Source organism: Idiotropiscis lumnitzeri, chromosome 11 (assembly GCF_059441095.1).
Source record: "Idiotropiscis lumnitzeri isolate Australia: NSW breed Sydney's pygmy pipehorse chromosome 11, RoL_Ilum_1.0, whole genome shotgun sequence".
NCBI lineage: Eukaryota > Metazoa > Chordata > Actinopteri > Syngnathiformes > Syngnathidae > Idiotropiscis > Idiotropiscis lumnitzeri.
Window position 1 is genome coordinate 10,765,725 of NC_142401.1, and position 13,212 is coordinate 10,778,936.

The window sequence follows — 13,212 nt, forward strand, 5'->3', positions numbered from 1 at the left end:
GTAGGGGTGCGCTGTTCCACAGTTTTTCAATAAATACAAACCCGACATGTGGTTCAGGGAACACTTTGTTCCGGATGCAACAAATGTGCCCAATACATACGGCAACACATCCACATCTGCTTTGATTTGTCTGACCCGCTTTTCAGCTTTTCTAGATGTTTTGTGTTTGACAGGATCATGGAATAATAGATTTTTATTTTCATCATATATCATGCGAGTGACTTGTCATGGCAGCTCCTGACTGAAAGGGACTCAACCTGACTTAAACTTGTCATTGCATATAAATGTGAAAGTGGTAGTGTGGTGGAATGTTGTCACTAAAATCCAAAGCAACGGACGTATTTTATTTGAAAGTTCATTTTTGTTTATAAAGTGTAGTAGTCTTCTAATGCAGAGGTGAGCAAATAATGGTCTGTAGGCCACATAAGACTTACACCATGCTTTCCTGCAGTAATTTGTAGCATTTTTTTAAACCTTAAATTGATCAATTTTAACAGTCGTGCCTTTTTGTGATCGTTAACTGATTTATTGTAAATAATGAAACACAAAATAGTAAAATATAGTTTTTCCATTTTGATGACCAGCTTTTATCATAAATACATAAAAAAAACATCAAATATTACAATCACCAGTATGTTTTGTGATTTACAATTTTACGATTAACATTTTTGCATGAAATACACCACATTTACGTTTTTAAATGATATTAAAATTGTAATTAAACGATAAACTCTAGAATGTATTATTTTACTATCAAAAAAATAATTTCAACTTTGAAATGTATCTTTTTTTTTTTTTTAAACCAATTCGAGAATGACCTTTAAAGTGGCCAAATGTAGTAGCAGGATTAAAACGTAGATGCAGTTTCCTCGTATGGCCGCCAGTAGGCGGTATTGCAACATTTACCAGGTAGCAAAACTGTAGAAGAAGGTCAGAGGACGCTTGTACACTGTCCCCACTAAAGTCTCCAAATTGGATATAGAAAATACTTTAAAATGGACAAAAAGAAGAGACCGTTTGACGTGACTGCCTCTTCGGTAAGTTGTTCTTTTAGCAAGCAAACTATCGACATTGCCTGACGGTTAATATCGCGAGAAATCCAGCTAACGTTAGCCAACATGCTAGTTTGCTTGCATTATGTTACATTCATTTACGTTGCTTTAGATGTAGTCTAAAGTAGATTCTTAATCACGTATGGTTTATCTTAGCTGGTGGACCTTAAAGCTGAGCTCTACAGAAAGCAGGAGCAATTCAAACAGCAAAGACTTGGACAAGAAAGTTCTGACACTGGACATAAACCAAAACCCAAAGTAAAGGTACGTTAAATGTTAAGTTTTATTTGTCCATGTTAAAACGAGCTGTCTACTCAAGTTGCTGCTGTATCCACTGTGTAGAAACCAAATGTTTGGGTCAAGAAAAACTCTGGAGTTTCGGCAAGAGCTGAGAAAGATGCAGAACAGCTGGCTGAGGAGCAGAGAACCTTGGATACAGCAAAGTAAATTGTCAATCCTGAAAGTTCTTAAATAACACTGTAAGTAATACGTTTTGTTTTTTATTAGGAGCAAACTCGAGGAAAAAGCTAAACTCTACGAACAGATGACGAAAGGAAATTTTCCAGGTCAGAATTGAGTGACGCACTACCTACCGTACGTGTGATTAAAAATAATGCTTAATGATATTAACTTTGCTATCAGATGAAGAAACAGAGGGGTTATACCTGGTGGATTTTGCTCAGAAGATTATTGACAAAAGACGAGAAACACAGACCCAGAAGCACGCTGACAGTGAGGAGGAGGAAAAAGACAGATTGTCCCCTGTTCCTCCTCCTCAGAATCCAGATGAAGAATGGTAATATTTATGATTATAGTGTTGACCAGTTAAGTCATCAAAAGTCAACTGACCTTCCTTGTTCTACCATAGGGTTGACTTTGTGGATGCTTTGGGACGATCGCGGAGGTGTATGAAGAAAGACTTGCCGGATTTTATGAAAATGGACCACGACTTCAAAGGAAATGGGTATGTAATCAAATCCAGTTTCAATGGGTTTTTTTAGGCAAGGGATGGTGTACTAAGCATGTGTTGGTTCCATGTAGAAAAGTCTCCGCTGACTTGCTGTCAGAGGACATGCGCAGAGAGCTGCAGAGGCAAGAGTGGGAGCGAGAAGAGGAGGAAGCCATGAAGAAGCCCGTTGGACCCGTCCACTACGAAAACATCAGGGCTCAAGGTTAGCTTTAATTTAGGCTATACTGGTAACACAAGTGGAAAAGGAAACTTTGCCCTCACTTTGCTGCTTTTGTGTCATCTTGCAGAGGCTCGGGAGCTTGGCGTGGGCTACTTTGCATTTTCTCACGACGAGGATCATCGCAGAAAGCAGAGAGAGACTCTGGACATGCTTAGGGACCAGGTGTGCTCCTCATTTAGTACTAATTCTATTCATGTACTGTTGGCTGTCTTAATATCGGAGTACGCGAAGAATTACTTAATTGAATATTCCAACTGTGCGTAATTTTATGTTGGGTTAAACTTTTTTTTACTTCTTTATACATCAACTACAGTTCGGTTCAATCTATACAATCCAGTTGCATATTGTATATTTAGTGACCCCCCCCCCCCCCCCAAAAAAAAAAGCCTCACCACATCTGAAAAATGCCAGTGTGTAAGTAAAGAACCTGAGTATACTTCCCTAAAGGAAATGACCGTCCCATTTTTTCAGACGACTGACCAGCGGACTAAGAGAGAGCGACTAAAAGATAAGAAGAAGGCAATCCTGCAGGCCCGGCTGGCCAAAATAAAGCAGAGGAAGCTCAAGGCCAAAGGGATTGATGCAGAGGAAGAGCTGCTCGAGAAAGGGAATGAAGGTGAAAATCCACCAAACTGTCCAATTCTTCCGTCTTTGTTTCATTTGGTAAAATATTTGCTTGTGGGTATGGTAACTGTAGATGAGGACGTGACAGCGCCCTCGCCTCCGCCTCACGATCCACCAGAGGTCAGCAGAGTGAAGAAAGTGGAAGTGGAGATTCAAGAAAGAAGGGACACCAAACCTGGAGTCCCTCATGTTCGAGAGTGGGACAGAGGCAAAGGTACGTTGTTTATTGCTCTGGTTGCATGACAGCGACAAAACATGGACCACATGTCATCATGTGTGGAAAGACCAAGCGCTGAAATTCTCTGAAAGGAGATTATCATGAATAACACTGAAAAGGAGTCATAAAAAAATGTAGTGGTAAACAAAAACTTGAGCAAAAGTAGCTCATTTGCTACCAGCCGAGTTAAAAAAAAAAATATGGAAGGATTGACGTCTTTAGCCGTCAATGGTAGTAAATGAGTTAGTATAGTTTTACGAAAGCTCTCTTTTTAGTGACAAAACCTACTATTGCATGTGGACAAAAAGCTCTTTATGTGTGGATGAAACTTACTCTGATTTTAAAAATGAACTCCCAAGCCCCCACTGTAAAAAAGTACGCTGTTGATTAGCACGAAAAAAAATCAAATCACCATCAGAAAAAAATTATTAGAAATTGTGCCCTCTCACTGACAATTCAACTCCTGTGTCTATCCATTTTTTATTTTATTTTTTTTTTTGTATTAAAGAGTCCATGTTTAGTGAGTGGAAAGGCCGGCGTCAATCGGAGAGAGATTCGGAGTTTGCACCTCCCTCCGCATACTTTACCGACCAGAAACGCTCAAGACCCACACAGACACAAATGCCAGAGAAGAAAACTCCCCAAATGTCTTTCTCGCGGAAACAAGGCCCCGGTGGGAGCACTGAGAGCCAGGACGACGATCCAAGCCCACCCATTTCAGCTGTCCCCTCACAGCCTCCACCTCCAGAAAATCCCCCAGTTCAACCACGGCCTCCAACTCCATGTCGCCCTCCAGCTCCCCCTGCCAACCTCCAGTACCCCCTTCCTCCTTTTTACCCTCCATTTGCCCCTCCACACTTTATCTGCCCACCTTTCCCATTTCCTCATTTCCCTGCACACTACCAAAACCAATATCCCCCTCAGTGTCCGCCCCCAATGCAGAGCCAATTCCAGCCTCAGGTGCACCCCCAACCCAGTGCGCTCAACCAGCCCCAGGTGCCACCCAAACCCACCGAGCCCAGCCGGCCTGAGGCACCCCCTAAACCAACAGAGCCTGAGCAGCCACCGCAAGGCCCCTCCCAAAGTCTGGATGACATGCTGTCCTTCTACAGGAACGCCACCTGATACCTGCGTGTAGAAAAAAGGGGAGAAAAAGGTAATGTTGAATATAAAATTTACAATGTGACACACATGAGATGCAACAGTATATCCCTCAAGGATATTTGGCTCACTTTACCCCTCGTGCCTGTAGGGCCATGGTGAAATACTACACTTCTGTGGTTAAATATTTAATAAATAGATAGATTTGCTATTAGTGTGACTTGGTTCATTTCGGAGAATACAAATACATGAATTGCAAACTCAGGCCGCTCTGTGTGCCACTTTAGTAACGTAAACATGCACAGTTCAATGAAATTCAATACAAGAGCTGTTCTTTGACAAAAGGCCAAAATTATTGCGCACGCAAGCTGCCAATTACAATTGCTGTTAAAATAGTGAAAAAGGAAATCAATACGTCAATCGGAACTTAGCCTTTTTTTTTGTAAGTGTGGAGTTCTGGGCATGTTCCCTGCAGTTGATTGGCAACCCGTCTTGGGTCTACCCCATCTCTTGCCTACAGTTTCAAGGATGGGCTGCAGCTCTGCAACACGAATGAGGAAAAACGCTATAAAAAAATAAGTGGATGGTGCCAAATCTACCAATGTTACTGACAACACCAGTAAGTGTATGACTATCAAAGCAACAACCACTAGATGTTGCTGCAATTCAAAATATTACTCAGCTGAGGTAGTTTTAAAAAGGGGGCATTATCAGTATAGGCGGTCAAACTCTGATTTTCAGTTGAGTATGAAATGTCAATATCACCATAAACTGGGCTACATCCAACTGCACATGTGCTGAAAATAATGAAGTATAAATATTTATCCTACAATTATCTCGGGTATGACTGGGATTTTTTTTTTGTCTATCAGGGCTTTTGGGGTACTGAGACAATCATTTTTAAATAGATTTTAGAATATCAAATGGAATACTGGAGCGGCTACACAGATTTCTGAAAAGAAAATGGCTCTCTGCAGCCACGACACAGTCACCCATTGATGAACCGATACAGTGGTGACAGTCCGCCATCCGCTTAAGTGGCGACCTGCTGACTGGCCACTTTAAGCGCATGGAATGACTTTTATGTGGGGGCGGGTGTCGTAGTCACAGAACCCCCCCCCCCTCCCCTCCTTGCCTCTCATAGCGCCACCGCACTGAGAAATGATGTCAGCGTGTGGATGTGTCACTTTAATCCAAGCAAGACTTCCTGCTGTTTTCATAATGGAAAAATAAATTAAAAAATGAGCGTCAGCACGTGGAAGCCTCTCGGGATGCCGTGTCCATCGGTGTTTGTCCCGTGATCATTTTTACTGTTAATTTAATCATGTTTTAGCAGCTCTATGTGGGTTGGCGCCTGTCGTATTGACTCTGTTCTGATGACGATTAAATATTAATAAGGGGAAGGACGGGTGTTACGACCACGTATTTTCCCACATGTGGAACCCTAATTTGTGTGACATTTTAAGGACTTGGACTTGACTGCAGTATCTTGCCGACTATGCATATGACTTTATTCGAAGCTGATGTGAAACTATTGGTTTTCTTTAGGAGACCATCTCTTAATATCCCGGGGCGCTTTTGTAAATGTGTTTGTTGCCTCAATATGCTTGATTTAACCAGTTGAGTCTTAATGACCTATTATCCCTAATGGCACTTTGCGTATACCCTCCACTTGTTTTTATGTTCATGGCTTGCAATTCAAGGAAGAATCCTAAATTGTTCCAAAAAGCTCATAATGTATTTTTGTCTTCAATTGGCTGCCTTGTAAAATTGTGTTTGTTCTCCAGGTTGACACGCTTGTCCGTGTTGCTCAGGTAACTTTCCTGAGGTGAACAATTTACGCCTTTTGATTTCCACTCTCAGTTTGTTAAGTTCACTTCCTGGCCGGGCCATTAAAGTGCCGCGTCGTAAAAGTGCCCTCCGGCATAATTAAAAATCCCTCACCGTTGAGCGCCTTGTTTGAGCTTGAACCATGACCGAAGTGTCCCTAAAACCAGTCAAACAACACGCTTTGAACAGGTTACATGTAATGAGCCATGTATGTTATGATCCCCTCGTGACATTTAACATTTACAATGGCACCTTTTTATGATTGCTGTACATTATAACGACCGTTTATAGATCAAACTTCATGGATTATTGAACTGAGTTGTTGTCAAACAGCACAAGCGCTCAAGTGGAAGGAGAATTCATCAAAGTTATTCATTCGGTGAATTTATGTATGAACACAATTAAATCAGGTTGTCCATGTCATCAGTCACTCCTGCAAGTATTATGTCTATCCTAACATTTACTAACGTACTCTGTTTTCTTCGATCTCGGGGCACCGTGTATTTCAAGTCCTTTTATAAAATGCATTTTCGAGAAACGTTAATGACGTTGACGACTTTGTTGTATTTCAATTTCAGAAGTGTGCAAGCCAACAAAAAATGTTGAAACCGTTGTTTAGTTTCACACTGGATGTGTGGGTAGGCACACCTGAGACTGTTTGTTGTTTGTATACGACAGCCAATTAGACCATTTTCATGCCGCCTTCAATTTGAATGGTGAACAGGTCATGTGGTTTTTCAGGCTGTAAAGTGGTCGTTTTCCAAACAAGGGGGTGTGGGTTCAATCCCCGGTCATTGTGACCATGTCAAAGTATCCTTGAGCAAGATACTGAACCCCATTTGCTTCTGATGCTGTGTCATCAGTACGTAGATGAGTTAATAGTGTGAAGCGCTTTCAGTACCGAAGGTGGAAAAGCCCTATCCAAGCGTCAGATCATTTAATATACATTTGTACTGAATATTTTCTGTCAAATTGTCAATAGTATGACCTAAGGGAAATGCATTGTGTTAGAATTGACAAAAAAAAATCCTTTATTGGTCGTACAATAGAGAAATTCCAGTTTTGCATCAAAAAGGTCAATCAGAACAAACAGTAATATTAAACAATCAACCCAACCACCCCTTCAAATATCTATGTACATATTTATAATTTAATATTTGTATTCATTTGTTAAACTGTTAATGAACGCGCAGTATATGATCATATATATACACACACCTGTTTGTGAACAATAGCAAGAAGATATAATCATACAATCAACGCATATTCTCACGACCAGATTCATTCTGTATATAACAAATCCAATAAAAGTATTGAAATCAGAAGAAAGAGCGAAATCCATGTTTGGAGTTCTGTCAAAATATTTTACGGTATAAAAAGTCTGTGCCCTTTTCAGCCTCTGTCCTACCTTCCTCTCGATAAGCTGTCAAGCCCGGCCTCCTCTTCCATCATCACTCCACAGTGAGCTGTAAGCAGCCAGCGTGAGAGCTTCTGTTGCTGCATAACGGTGCTCCTGCTGCCTTGGATCACAGGCTGGTGGAGATCACTGCACGTATGTGGCTCGAGTAGCAGATGGATGAAAGAGTCATGGACGTAGGCTGTGGCTGTGTTGCCAATATTATACAGAAAAGACGCAGACATGAACACAGATGCCTCAAAGAGTAACTAAAGTTGTTCAAAATGCCTCCACTGTTGCGTTTGGCCCTCGTTCGTTCTCTTCCAAGACATTAGCCGGCCACTGCTTCTAACGACCTCTTCAATTGAGTTCATGTGCAAAGGGGAGCCAAAGAAAAAAAGGAATTAAAGTGACGCGGTGTTGCGTGTGCGCTGGAAAGTGCCCAGCATGCTCGATGCCTGCTGTGAACAGATGCAGCAACGAGTCCTCCAAGTATTCTTTGACATTAAGCTTGATGCTGCACGTCGGACCTCTGGGGGTCCTTTCTTTTATAGCCTAATTACATACTCACGCAGTACTGGTCTTGAAACGACACACTTTTTGGACACTCTGGGTGGGAGTGAACTTCTAGTACAGTGTTGGAGTTCCCGATGGCTAGACTTCATTTCAGCCTGCCTCAAAGAATTAACGCTGCCTGTTTTGTTTTGTTCTTTGGATTTCTATGTCAGTTTTTCACGAAGTTAACAGGAAATGCACGGACTCTCACGCCTTTTCAAATTGCATGCTCTCCTCCTGGCATGAGGATTCTTTGGTTACTCCAGCTTCCTCCCACATTTAAAAAAAAAAAAAAAAGATTCCCTGTAAAACTGAAACTGTTTTACTACACTTTGCCAAACTAAACTTTTGAAACACTCACTGTGCAACCCTGTAAATGGAAAATTGGCTTCTGCGTGTATAACGCTTTTCTAGGTACTCGAAGCGCTTTCACTGTTTTCTCATTTACCGGTACATACTGAGGACGCAGCATCAGGAGCAATTTGGGGGTTCAGTGTCTTTGTGACAAGGGTTGAGGATCACACTCACAACTTTCAGGTTGGGAGACAACCACTCGACCACTGAGCCATGCCGCCCCAAAGTTCCGTAGAACCTCAAATTTGAACATCCTCAGTGGGCATCACGGTTAGTGTTGAAATTTGAACCCGGACCGCAGAACTTTGAGGAAGACGGCTTATATTGAGCATGTTTTGGTTTTCGGCCTGACGCCACCCTTTTTGTTCGAGCTGCAGCTCTTGTGAAGTGCGCGATTACAATTAATGTTGTTTTGTATCGGCAGGAGATAATTGTCTCGGTTCACTGAGCCCTCACTTATATATCAGTCATGAAGTAATGAATAATTTCCCGTATTAAAATTGTGACTTTGCTGATTGAGTGGCGTGTGTGCATATCCTAAATGTTTGGTGCTTGTTATGAGAAAAACAGTAAGACTATTTCTCCTTCCACACCTGGAGTTTGTTTTCTTGCACGTCACATTGTCAATCTTGTGTTTGACACTTTTCCTCTGTAAAAAGACCTGCCATTGTACACATGACCTGACAGAGCACAAACAACTTCCCAGCTGTGTTTTCTTTCTGTGAAGGCCACCTCAATTTAGACAGTTTTTTGCAAGCCGAATTTTGTATCAGTATCACGCCATTATAACCCTTGAAGCAATGGATATTTGAACACAAATGGTGGAGCGACACATGTAGACAGATATTTACATACATACTGATTTTTTTTTGTCCTCTGCAACATTTCTTTTTAGTGTGGAGGCAGGAACCGATTAATGGTTATTCCGAATGGCCATTTATTTCAGCGGGGACATTGACTTGAATGAATAGCATTAGCGTGAAGCTACTACTCTGTCAACTATGATGTCCCAAGTTGGCAAAAGTCACTAACGTCTTGCTCACAGACATTTTCGGATAGACGATCGCAAACGATTTGCAGAGTACAATTTCACTCTTGATGAATGAGCAGGCATTCCAGAGACCAACTATTTCTATACAAACATTAAAAAGTCCATTTCCATCGCAGGTCCTCGTTAATGCACGACCGAAGAGGTCTATTCTTATCTTTTAAGGTGGTTGACTACTGTTACTTCCACCCTCCCTGCTCCAGTTTGAGTGAAAAACAGCAAAACAGTGACAGGAAGGAGTATATCAAGCTGGAGTTCCTTTTTTAAGCCTCTCTTATTGTTTCACCTCCGAGCGGCGCTGAGGAGGAGTCACGTTCCTTCCTCGCCTGACACAAACAGGAGACACACAGACAGAGACGGAGCACCTTTTATCTCGTCGGCTGCACGTCATCACGTTAACGCAAGTCAACTAAATTCAGAGGAAAACAACAATTTCTGTACAAACGCATTTCTAGAAGTAATCTTTGCCATATAAATCACCAAGACATAAATTCCGCAGGTTTTATCGCAGCCATAAATTTTTACCTGAAGAATGACAAAAATCACGGTCGACCACTCTTGGTCTCAGTGGCTCAATTGTCTAAAATGGCTTTTAGAGGTTTGAGAAGCAGAAGGCGGAAGCACCACATATTGCTATGGCATGCACTGGACAACCTTTTTCGTGTCTCATGAAACGGTGCTAAGTAAATAAACGTGGATTGTACTTTTTAAGCATGCGCTGAAGTCATTTAGAAACAATATTAATATATAAAATACTGTTGTGGAAATGCATTGGAAAGAATTTTTTTTAAATTATAGCAACTTGGATGTCAAACAGGGCGGCATGGTGGATGACTGGTTGGTGCGATGGCCTCACAGTGCAGAGGTCATGGGATCGATTCCGGCTCCGGCCTTCCTTTGTGGAGTGTGCATGTTCTCCCCGCGCCTTTGTGGGTTTTCTCCGGGTACTCCAGTTTCCTCCCACTTTCCAAAAACATGCATTGCAGGTTGATTGGACACTCTGAATTGCCCGTAGGTGTGAGTGTGAATGCGGATGGTTGTTCAACTTGGTGTGGCAACCAGTTCAAGGTGTACCCTGCCGACTGCCCAAAGACAGCTTGGATAGGCTCCAGCACGCCCACAACCCTCCTGAGGAGAAGCATATCAGATAATGGATGGATGGATTCATGTCAAACAGCATCACGAAGCAGATCATTTTTTTTCCTATCGGGTACATTTTTGTACTCCAAGGTTCGTTTGTTAATGTAACACCTGTTCCATTTTCCAATCCCATACTGTGCCCCTCCCTTATTAGTTTTCCCCACTTCTCCCTTTCCTTATGTTTTTCTGTTTCATTCAAGAAAATTGGGGGGTTGTTTGGTGCCTCATCTGGCTTCCTCGTTCAGTCTCCTTCAGTTGGTCCTTTTTTTTTTTTTTTTTTTAGATATAATGTCTCCTGAATGTTTTCTAACTGTGCTCGTGCCTGTGCAATTTGAATTTGATCCCTTTCAAATTATATTTCATTCCATTGTCTGGACCATAATGTGATCTATGTCTCATCGTGTCCAGCCTTGTTGATGATTCCCTAAACTGAAGAGTGTTTCATCCTCATCCAATTTGGAAGGTCAGGCCAAAATTCAACGAGAATGCAGGCCAAATGAGGTGGAGCCGGTTGTACAATACGTGCAATCAAGATGATGACCTCACTGGTGGGCTTGCACTTGTTCAGCTGCCGCAGGAAGTACATCCTATGTTTCCTGTTCCTCTTTGCCGTGAAGACTGTTCTCAGGGAAGTTGGGGTCTCACTCTTCTGTTTAAAGGATCACAGCCAACCTCCACTGTGTGCAAGTATTTGAGTTTCCTTATCATGAACAACAACAAACAAAACATGAAGCAAACGAGCAATTAGTTATGAAAACGCTACCTCCTTTTTGTTTTTTGCTTGATGGAGCTGAATACAAATTGCAATTTCTGATAATATTTTTACATTCCACGCTGCGACGGGAGGTGCTAGCCCCCAAGCAAGCTCACAAGCTAAGTCATTCGCTTTAGACCATAGGTGTCAAACTCTGGCCCGCGGGACAAATTTGGCCCGCAGTGTAATTATATTTGGCCCGCGAGGCTATATCAAATGACTACTATACCATTTTACATTCGATATGATAATAGTAGCATTAAAAATTATAATAGTAATTTTAAAAACGAAACATTGTATTGCATTAATAAAAGCACTGATGATAAAAATTTGTAATAAAAAAAAAAATCTTAATTTATATTGTTTTTAAAAAATTAAATGCTGGCCCGCGGATTTGTTCAAGTTTTATTTTTCGGCCCACTGTGTATTTGAGTTTGACACCACTGCTTTAGACTGCGCTGTTCATGGGTTTTGTTCATTTCGCAAAGTTGCTGCTTTTAGTAATTTAGTGAAAGCGGACAATGTCATTAGCGTGAATGCTTGTCACTCTGTATTCAAACCGTAATTATTTTTTTGATCGACATGGATGCTGAGTCAAACTTTCTCGGACAATGATACCCTTTTAATACAACCAACTAAAAAAAAAAAACTGTATAATCCCCAAGCTACACATCTATTTATATATGTATACATTATGAACAATGAATGCCAAGAGGGGATTTGATCAATTTTATGTTATTCTTCTTACAATATATGTCGTTATTTATTTTTTTGGGTATAATCATTTCCTGCCTGTGCTCGTGTGGGTCACCTCATATATTGTTCTTCAGTATGTTTATGCAATGAGCTGTCATTTCACTCTGATAGACTTATTGACTTGGTATAAAATGATTTCACAAATCAATGTGGGTTAAAAGTGGAGCCACATTCTGACTATCAATAAGGCCAACACTGACGTTGCTGTTTAAAGCCGCAGTGAAGGATTATTGCAAGGATTTAGCTGACCAGTAAAATGGATGTAACGTGTCAAGGAGCTACTGGGAATGGTTTCATTTGTTTCAATCGCAATATTTGGGCTATTGTAAGTTAAAAAAAAAAATAACAATGTGGCTGACTTCACTGCTGGTGAGCCACAACTGCACTTCAGGCTGTTTACATGTGAACGTCATTACTGTAGGGATGTGAGGTTTGCTTGTTCAGGAAACAGGGAGAGCAGCTTCCTGTTATGTAGATGGTTGTTTGGCAATCCGACTGTCAGGTGTGTGTTTGTATAGGTTTCTCTGGGAAAATGGGGTTGGATCAGAGAAGCAGGTCGTTGTTATGTCCCAATGTTATATGTTCCTGTATTTAGAGGCGCATTATTTTGATTTTAGCTGTGATTTGAATGAATAGGATATTATTCGGAATGTACAAAATGGTGTCGAATCTGATTGACTGTTAGCGAATAAATGCATGAGGTAGAAGTATGCGATTAGAAGCAACAGCAAATACAATGACATTATCTAGTAAATTAGTTAGTTAGTCTTGGTCCCGCTTGAATTATGGGTGTGTTGAGAAAGGTTCTGGATATGTGTGCATTTTATTTCCTGAAACTCTGACTGTGGATATCATAACGTACTATGACTTCTCAATTACAAAGAGGGTGGTGTCTGCGAGCATGTGTGCGTGTGGTCTTCCACATGTGTGTGGGTCAAAGCGAAAGTGCCAATGCCAATCCAGCCCTGATTCTTAACTGACAGTGTTTGCAGGAATAAAAATTTATAATTTATTTATTGATTTATTTTGAGATTATTACAATGTTATTTGCAGATTTCTTTTCCACCAATTCATTCTCATGACATTGCACCACTGGCACTATTTATCTCCTTTTAGCAAAAAAAGTACATTTGTAAAGGGGAGTCAAGTGTAAAGTCTTAAGAAAATGATACTGCATGTTCCTGCCATGGAAGGC

The 13,212-nt window shown here is 41.1% G+C and overlaps 1 protein-coding gene across 2 annotated transcripts; it reads left to right on the forward strand.

Annotated features, from left to right (window-relative positions):
• The first annotated feature begins 882 nt into the window (after positions 1–882).
• ccdc174 (coiled-coil domain containing 174) lies at positions 883–10,657 on the forward strand. Of its 2 annotated transcripts, XM_088309957.1 has the most exons (12): positions 883–1,037; positions 1,209–1,316; positions 1,395–1,495; positions 1,560–1,618; positions 1,695–1,848; positions 1,921–2,016; positions 2,094–2,224; positions 2,310–2,404; positions 2,714–2,858; positions 2,940–3,080; positions 3,592–4,239; positions 10,185–10,657. In XM_088309957.1, exons 1-11 carry the CDS (start codon positions 996–998, stop codon positions 4,206–4,208), a joined length of 1,689 nt encoding a protein of 562 aa, XP_088166083.1. In that variant the 5' UTR covers positions 883–995; the 3' UTR covers positions 4,209–4,239; positions 10,185–10,657. The 2 variants fall into 2 exon arrangements, with proteins under 2 accessions (XP_088166083.1, XP_088166082.1); XM_088309956.1 differs by lacking the exon at positions 10,185–10,657 and having other exon boundaries at positions 3,592–4,393.
• Positions 10,658–13,212: the final 2,555 nt, after the last annotated feature.

What these genes read in the sequence shown, in the direction of transcription:
- ccdc174 (XM_088309957.1), top strand. Translation starts at nt 996, where the DNA reads ATGGACAAAAAGAAGAGACCGTTTGACGTGACTGCCTCTTCG. An exon ending in TGGACATGCTTAGGGACCAG is followed by an intron (nt 2,405 to 2,713) that starts GTGTGCTCCTCA and finishes CCATTTTTTCAG; the next exon opens with ACGACTGACCAGCGGACTAA. An exon ending in AGAGTGGGACAGAGGCAAAG is followed by an intron (nt 3,081 to 3,591) that starts GTACGTTGTTTA and finishes TTTGTATTAAAG; the next exon opens with AGTCCATGTTTAGTGAGTGG.